The 9,286-nt window shown below is 37.5% G+C and overlaps 1 protein-coding gene across 1 annotated transcript; it reads left to right on the top strand.

The window, feature by feature from the left end:
• The first annotated feature begins 213 nt into the window (after nucleotides 1-213).
• On the top strand, nucleotides 214-1,177 carry LOC124918310 (ribose-phosphate pyrophosphokinase 3, mitochondrial-like). Its single transcript, XM_047458502.1, has 4 exons — nucleotides 214-279; nucleotides 436-567; nucleotides 664-785; nucleotides 869-1,177. The coding sequence occupies exons 1-4, from the start codon at nucleotides 214-216 to the stop codon at nucleotides 981-983; spliced, it is 435 nt and encodes a 144-aa protein (XP_047314458.1). The 3' UTR covers nucleotides 984-1,177.
• The last annotated feature ends 8,109 nt before the right edge of the window (nucleotides 1,178-9,286 follow it).

The following is a 9,286-nucleotide window of genomic DNA, read 5'->3' as shown; positions in this document are numbered from 1 at the left end:
TCAATAAAGCTTCGGGATGATAAATCAAATTTTCTTATAACAATGTATGAAATCTGGCAAACTTTTAAGCATTTTTACTTTGTGTATTTTCTTATGTCTATGTTTAAGGATCTGTTTCTCTTAATGAAGTAAAGACCGATTTTGTATATTAATTTTCATCACTTCAGATTACCGTGATTGGAATGTTGTCTAGCAAGACTCAAAGGGTCACTGATGTATCTTTTGCACTTGATAATGGGACTGCACGAATTCACTGCAATAGAAGGTATTCGTATTTATGTTATGCATAGAAAGATTTCATGTATTATGCAATTTCTTAACAAAAGATTTTAGTAGATCATTTGATGGGTCTACATCAAACAAGCTCTTAGTTCATTAATCTAAAATTTAGTTCAAGTATGATTAGTTCATTTACTTTCTGTGTCGAATACTCAGATTGTTTGTGCAAAAGTGAGAGAAGGTGATCAACGAATAGTTCGCCTAGCTAAAAGAAGGGATCTTAAAGGACGTCACATTGTAATTGTTGACGATTTAGTGCAATCTGGTGGCACTCTTATCGAATGCCAAGTACAGCAAATGTATTGAGATCATATAATAGTTTTCATCTGTGTTTGTTTTAATCCTAATTCATTCTCCCCTTGGATTATTTTTTGTCTATTCTAGAAAGTGTTGGCAAAACATGGATCTGCTAGAGTCAGTACTTACGTAACACATGGATTTTTCCCCAACAGGTCCTTCGAACGATTTGAACCCAATAATGGAGTTACATTTGTATTTATTCAAAGGTATGTATGCTTGCTTACCATGTTTCTGATTCTGTCCGGCTCTGTTTGTTGTGTGGCTTAGGATCGCCCGTGAATGGATTAAGTTATTTCTGGATAACAGATTCATGTCCAGAGACAGTAAAGGAGGTGAATAACAGGCCTCCATTTGAAGTTCTTAGTCTTGCTGCAGCATCTATAGCTGCTACTCTCCAGATTTGATTTTACTAATAAAATAATACAATCCCGATTACAGATTGCCTGAGAGTTGTTTATGATTTGATCCTCAAGTATATTGTTAGTGTTCTTAAAATGTTTACTTATGAGTGTAGCTAATAAAATGATTACCCAAGCAGAAGAACCATATTTTGTATTTGTACAATAAACAACTTGTTTTCATCCAATTTTTGGTTTTAATATTTGGTTCTTTATTTTCAGAGTGATTAACTACTAACTAATGCATCTATCTAAAACGATTATAATTTGCAGATTTTCACGTTAGTGGCTCGTCGTAAGATGGGTTTTTTAAATGGTACTGTGGTGAAACCAGAGTGTAATTTGGCACGATTGGAGGATTGACATATTGTTCAGTCAATATTAGTTCAATGGGTATTAAACACCATTAATCCTAAGTAGCGTGGTGAGATTCCTTACTGTGATGAGGTGGGCCCTTTATGGAGTCTCCTTGAGGAGCGTTATGCTGTTTCAAATGGAATCCGTCAGAACTCCTTTCTTCGTGAATTGTCTTCCTATAACCAGTCTACGATGATGTCCATCTCTTCTTACTTTGGGGACATTACAACGCCTATGGGAGGAGAAAGTTGTCTAATTTTCTCTGCCAATATGTGAGTGTGGCAGGCCCCCGACACGGTTGTAGAGTTTACGTGATACAAAGCATTATCATCAATTTTTGGGGGGCTTGAGCTCTGAGTATTCTGCTACTCGTTCTGCTTTATTGGTGCAGAAACCCCCACCCACGTTGAATAGTGCTTATCAAACGCTTTGTGAAGTTGAGGATGCCCGTAATGCTGATCAGAAGGTCGTCTCGCATTAACTCTTTGTTTTATCTTCTCGCCCTTCTAATGTGGTTGATAAATCAAAGTTGGTGTGTTCTCACTGTAAGAAACCGGGATATGGTGTTGCTGACTATTTTGATAAGCATGGGTTTCTGGAGTGGGTTTTTGAGCGACAACGTAAAAGGTGAGGTGGTGATCCCAGGTGTAGAGGCGCAATGGTTGGAGGTGCCTCGGCTGGAGGTGCACAGGCTAGAGGTGTGCAGGCTGCTTCCGCGGTTCCGAGTTTCGTTGAAGGCTTTGGCGCGGGTTCATCTGGTGCTCAGGGTTTGGTGGTGCAGCCCCCTTCACCCCAACATGGTACATTCCCTATTCCTGGTTTAACTCCCACTCAATGGTAGAATCTCCTTCGCCTAGCTGGTAACGATGGTTCTTGCACTGATCGTTTGAGTGACAAGTATCATTTATCTTGGATTATTGATTTAGGGGCTACCTTACATGCCATTAGGGTCCAAGACTGTTTAGTTGATTTCTTTGTGGGGACGGAGTGTCCCATTTCTCTACCCGATGGTAGCATTGTTACTGCTCATATACGGGGTTCTGTGTACTTATCTCCTGAGATTACTCTGAAAAATGTTTTATTTGTCCCATCTTTGACCTGTAACTTGATTTCTATTACTTAGTTGATTGATGATTATCATGGTGATATCTCATTCTCATCTAATTTATGTACTTTTTAGGACCGCAGTACTAGGAAGGTGATTAGAGCAGGTGAACGAAGGGGGGGGTCTCTACTAATGGTGCAGTGTTCCAGCGTCACTTTTTGTCTAGTCAACTGAGAGTATGAGGATTTGGCACAGTAGGATGGGGCATCATTCAGATAGTGTGCTGCATCATTTACCCAGTGTTACTGTTACTCGTCGTTCTCCTATTGTTAGCCCTTGTGATATCTGTCATCAGCCAAACAGTCTATGAGTGTTTTTTATGACAGTGATTCATATGCTAGGAGTATTTTTTATTTAGTACACTCTGAACTTTAGGGTCCATATGTTGTTCCCTCCTCTAATGGAGCACGTTATTTTCTTACTTTGGTTGATGATTTTAGTCGAGCTGTGTGGGTAGTTCTTTTATCTGCTAAAACTGAAGTTTTTACTGTCTTTATAAAGTTTATTGCTATGGTCAAAAGACAATTTGGAGTTGATATTAGACATGTAAGAACTGACAATGAAATAGAATTTAATTGTTTGAAATCTTATTTTTCTGAGGCTGGCGTATTATTTCAAACTTCTTGTGTGCATACTCCGCAACAAAATGGTAGATTAGAGAGAAAACATCGACATATCTTGAATGTTGCACGGGCTGTCATATTCTAGAGTTCTATTCCTATTGAGTATTGGGGGGAATGTGTTTCTTAATGCATGCTACTTCATAAATATGACTCCTTCTCGTGTTTTGGGCTTTCGTACTCTTTATAAGGTATTATATGGTACCGCTCCCACTCTGTTTAACGTGCATGTTTTTGGTTGCCTCTGTTATGCCTTTGATTTACACTCTCATCGTGATAAGTTTACTAGTCGTAGTCGTAAGTGTGTGTTTTTGTGTTATCCCCTTGATAAGAAGGGGTGGAGGTTATCGGATTGGGAAACTAAGGAGGTTTTTGTGTCTCGTGATATTGTTTTCTATGAAAATGAGTTTCCTTTTTCCCCTGTGCTGTCTATATTCCTCCCATTAGTGTTGTGGAGGAGGCACCAAACCAGGTTTCGGTAGGAGAGTTCATGGTGTTTGATGAGCCGGAGAGGGCTTTGGGCGAAGAGGTTGGTGCGCAGGATTAAGTGAAGGAGACTAATGCGCAGGGCTCTGCTGAGGAGCCTGGTTCGCTGGTTGTGCAGCAGGCGGCGAGTCTAGCGTTGAACAGCCGCAGTCGAGCGTCAAGCAGCCACAGTTGGGCAGAGGTATGAGGACTCAGACTCCTTCTTGGTTGACTAATTATATTACCCCCCTTCGACATCATTCATCTGACTCCGAGCATTCCTCAGGTACTTGGTATCCTCTAATAGGATCAGCTTTATCGATAGAGACGGGGGTCTGGCTATTGATGAAGGCTTATGAAAAACAGTTTGAAAAAATCCTGTTAGGGATTTAGTTCACTTTCTATTCTACACAAACACTTGTAAACACTTGAAACAGATTTAAGGCGGAATTGTTTACTTGGGTTTGAAGCTCAAGATGAAATATAAAAAGATGACAGAAATGAAGAACACAACAGTTTGTTTATGGATATTCAGAGAAATTCTCCTACGTCACCCCTTCTTTCAACCACCGGAAGGATTCACTAAAACATGATTCGAATCAAATACAGTTTGCACACACTTAACTCACTATTGAACAGAACACACTCTGTTCAATTACAAGATGAAGAATATCACTCAGTTAAAGGTATTTTTGATTCTAGCTCTCTCTTGATTCACACACAGTACAATCAAAAAGTAACTTCACAGTATATGGCTTGATTTCTCTCTCTGGATTAACAAGCAGAAAATGTAGATTAACTCTTTGTAAAATCTGGCAGTTTTTTTAGGCTTTTTGTCCGTTGTCCTTGAGATTTGTTAAATACTGGGTAGGAGCTAACGGTCGAATCTTTTAGAATGATACGTGGCACTCTTCCATTGGAAAGTCTCCATTGTACACAACAGATTCTGAGCACAAGGATCGTGGCCATACACCACTGGTAGTGCGCCGAATATTCCATCAGAGATGTACTTGCAAAACAAGTAATGTGAGGAAAATTTTTCTTACGTGGCATTTGTTGGTTGGTTGCATATAGCTGTTGTACTGATCTTCACTAGAAAGTGGAGCAGGAATAGGGTACAGCTATAGCACATGGGTAGGTGGGTGCTAGCTTCAAGCATACTGCTTAATCTGAGCATTAGACATATTTCAGTTAGACGGATCGTGAAAATCAGTCTAATGAAATTTAAACATCCCCGTCTAATAACAGAGTCTATTAGACCGCCTGGTATAATAGAATTAGACTTACGTCTAATTACAATCACTACAGACTAATCTCAAGGAGTTATACTTATGTCCAACTTTCACATAATTAGACTACACGTCTAATTATCCAATAACCATTAGACTGCACGTCTAACTCCACTGAGTTAGACTGCACGTCTAATTCCGGTTCTACCTTAGACTAATCTGAAGGAATTAGACTTGCGTCTAACTTTCACTTAATTAGACTACACGTCTAATTATCCAATAACCATTAGACTTCACATCTAACGCCATTGAGTTAGACTGCACGTCTAATTCCGGTTCTACCTCAGACTTGTCTGAAAGAGTTAGACTTACGTCTAACTTTCACTTAATTAGACTACACGTCTAATTATCCAATAACCATTAGACTGCACGTCTAACTCCACTGAGTTAGACTGCATGTCTATTTCCGGTTCTACCTCAGACTTGTCTGAAGGAGTTAGACTTACGTCTAACTTTCACAATCCATTAGACTACACGTCTAATTCCACTAAGTCAGACTGCACGTCTAATTCCGCAAATATTTTAGACTACACGTCTAACTCCACTGAGTTAGACTTAGACTGCACATCTAATTCCGAATATATTAGATTTCACGTCTAACTCCGCTGAGTTAGACTGCACGTCTAATTCTGAATATATTAGACTATCCGTCTAATTCCATATACATTAGACTATCTGTTTAATTGCAAATATATTAGACTGCACATCTAACTCCGCTGAGTTAGACTGCACATCTAATTCCGTAGATCTATTAGACCATACGTCTAATTCGGGAATTCATTAGACTAAACGTCTAACTCCGTTGAGTTAGACTGCACGTCTAATTCTGTGCATTTTTTAGACTGCACGTCTAACTCCGTTGAGTTAGACTGCACGTCTAATTCTATGCATTCATTAGACTGCACGTCTAACTCCGTTGAGTTAGACTGCACGTCTAATTCGGTGCATTCATTAGACTGCACGTCTAACTCTGTTGAGTTAGACTACACGTCTAATTCTATGCATTCATTAGACTGCACGTATAACTCCGTTGAGTTAGACTACACGTCTAATTATATGCATTAATTAGACTGCACGTCTAACTCTGTTGAGTTAGACTACACGTCTAATTCTATGCATTCATTAGACTGCACGTCTAACTCCGTTAAGTTAGAATGCACATCTAATTCTATGCATCTAATGGCAAAATCGGTCTAATGAGCCTCATTAGAACCAAGTCTTATGAAATATGATTTCGATACACCTGCATTAAAACACATTAGTCATTTCATTTTCAAAATTCTAATGGTTAAATTATTTCAACACTTAGTCTAAATAATTTGACCCAACATCCTCTTGCACATCATTTGAGTTATAATTTATTCTCTGTGAGACATTGGAATTTTTTGGATGCCATTTCTGTAGGCGTTGAGCCTAAATCTTACAGACATGCCTTTCGTGATCCTAAATGGCGCGCAGCCATGCAGAGTGAGATACGAGCCTTGGAGGACAATAGAACGTTGAGTTTGGAGGATTTACCTTAAATGAAGAAGGCATTGGGCAGTCGTTGTTTCTACAAGATCAAGCACAATTCTAATGGGTCAATTGAGCGCTTGAAGGCACGTCTGGTTGTCTCTGGCAACCATCAGCTTGAGGGGATTGACTACTTTGAGACCTTTGCTCTAGTTGTCAAAATGAGTAATGTTCGGGCCTTCCTTGTAGTTGTTGTTGTTCGGAGTTGGCACTTGCACCAAATGGATGTGCATAATACCTTTCTCCATGGTGATTTGACAAAGGAAGTATACATGCGCCTACCACCAGGTTTTGAGTTTGGTCATACCAACAAAGTGTGTCGCCTGCGTAAGTCTCTCTATGGACTGAAATAGGCGTCTCGTTGTTGGTTTGCCAAACTGACAAATGCCTTGCTTTCTTATGGTTTTATTCAGTCTCGTTCGGATCTTTCTCTGTTTTCCTTTGTGAGTAGTGATGTTGTCTTACATGTCTTGATATATGTGGATGACATTATAGTATTAGAGAGTGATTTGGGGACACTAGAAGCCTTCAAGCAATATTTATCATCATGTTTTCATATGAAGGATTTGGGGGATCTGAAGTACTTTCTGGGGGTTGAGGTTGCCAGGAGTGCTGAGGGAATTTCTTTGTGTCAACGGAAATACGTTCTAGATATTATATTTGAGTGTGGTTTTCTGGGTGCTAAGTAGTTTATCTATGGAGCAGAATCATAAGTTGGGGGAGTTAGTGTGTGCATTGATGGAGGATCCGGAGAGCTATCGACGGTTGGTGGGGAGATTGATATATTTGTCTTTCATAAGACTTGATATAGCTTACTCTGTACATATATTATCTCAGTTTATGCATGACCCATTACAGGATCACTATCAGACAGCATTACGGGGTGTGAGATATCTGAAGAATGCCCCAGGACAGGGTATACTCTGGAGTAGTGATTGTGATCTTCGGTTATCAGGATGGTGCGATTCAGACTAGGCATCCTGTCCCAAGTCTCGCAGATCGGTTACTGGGTGGTTGGTGTTTCTTGGCTCTTCTCTTGTGTCCTGGAAGTCCAAGAAACAGCCAATTGTGGCCTTATCTTCCGCTGAGACTGAGTGTCGATCTTTAGCAGCTTTGATTTGTGAGTTGACGTGTCTACAAGGGGTCATGTTATTCCTTGGAGTACCTCAATCGGGTATGCATGTGTACTCAGACAACCAATCAGCTGTTCATATGGCTTAGAATCCAGTGTTTCATGAGCGTAGCAAACACATTGAAGTGGATTTACATTTCTTACGGGATCATATCCAGAATGGGACTATTGTTGCTTCTCATGTTCCCACGACTTCTCAATGGCTGATATTCTCACTAAGCCTCTTGGGAAACAATTATTCGACCATTTTAGATCCAAGTTGGGCATATGTGATTTGCATGCTCTAACTTGAGGAGGGGTGTTAGACTATGTTATATTAGTTAATATTCTATTATTATATATGATTAAATGGGCCGGAGATACGACCCATTAGGTTATAGAATGTTCATGTATATATATACTCTACACAAACCCTATTCAGGGTTAAGAATGAAATTACATTTGACATAAATTTTTATTTTTTAGTATGAACAATTAGCAATATTTTGTGATATTATGTGTACATTATTATATTTCGCCAATAATGGACAAAAACTCGGTTGATAATATAAAATAAGCAATTATTATATAGAATTATGACTTATCAATAATGTTGATATAATTCATTATTAACAATAAAATTTTATTCAAACGTATAGATAAAGACATATTTAATAATTAAATATTATTGGAGTGAAGTAAGTTTATTATTGAAAGTTATGTATAGTAATTTAGAAATATAAAATGATTTTATTTTTAATCTTTATATGTTGTTGCAGCTTCTTTCCAGATATTTTGAATACATACATTGAATAATCACTCGTTTAGAGGGGACATACTTGAACTAGAATTAAGTCTCCGAAAAATATTAAGAATATTTGGTGGGCACAATTTTCGATATATTTAATTGTATTTATTCTAATTAATTTTCATTATCAGTTTGATGTTAAAGCTCTTCAGAAAATTTAAATGACTGCTTTAAAGAAATTAGAGTGGGATCTTGAAGGGGATGTGAATAAGTTTTAAAAAAGAAATGTAGTGTGAAGATAATAAATTTTGTGACTAGGCCCAAAACATCTTTGAAAAAGCCCCTACACATTACCCTATAAGACTGGACTTAAATAAAAAAACTTTGATGACCCAAAGTATTTCAAGAAGTACACTAAGACTTACAGAAATCAAAAAAAATACACAACAAACGGTGTTACAAACGGTGTTGCCAAATATTATGGAGGTTCAATCCCTGTAGAACATCAAAAAATATTGGTAAGAAATTTATATAATTGAATTGTATTTAATTGATTAAAATTACTATTATTAACACCAAAATTTATATTTTAAAATAGACCAAGAAACTTGGAAGACACCCTTCCATTCTTGAAACATTTGAAAAAATGCATAAAAAGTATGGTACATGGAGTGAAAATAGGGCAGCAAATGTTGTGGTATATTTTAAGTACTACTAAGTATTTATTTTTTATGTTCGTGAAAATGTTGAGATTCATATTTTATACACTACTAAGTATGTTTTTTTATGTAGAATATTCTTACTCAACTACATTAAACTCAAGATTCTTTGGATATAAATGAACAAAATACATAAATGGATTTGTGGATGGAGGCAACAAGGAATACCAAAAAAGTGCGTGTTTTTAAATCTTATTGAAAAAGACTTTAACACACAAACAAGTCTGTATCGCTAGATTTATGTTAAAACATAATTTGCTAAAATAAATCTAATTGAATAAAACTTTATCCCATAGACAAGTTTTTTGTCGCCAGATTTATTATTATTATTATTATGTTATTTACATTGGTAAACATGGTATTATAATTTTGGGGTCTCATAT

The sequence above is a fragment of the Impatiens glandulifera genome, unplaced genomic scaffold (genome assembly GCF_907164915.1).
Source record: "Impatiens glandulifera unplaced genomic scaffold, dImpGla2.1, whole genome shotgun sequence".
Classification (NCBI taxonomy): Eukaryota; Viridiplantae; Streptophyta; class Magnoliopsida; order Ericales; family Balsaminaceae; genus Impatiens; species Impatiens glandulifera.
This window is presented reverse-complemented; position numbering and strand designations above follow the sequence as displayed.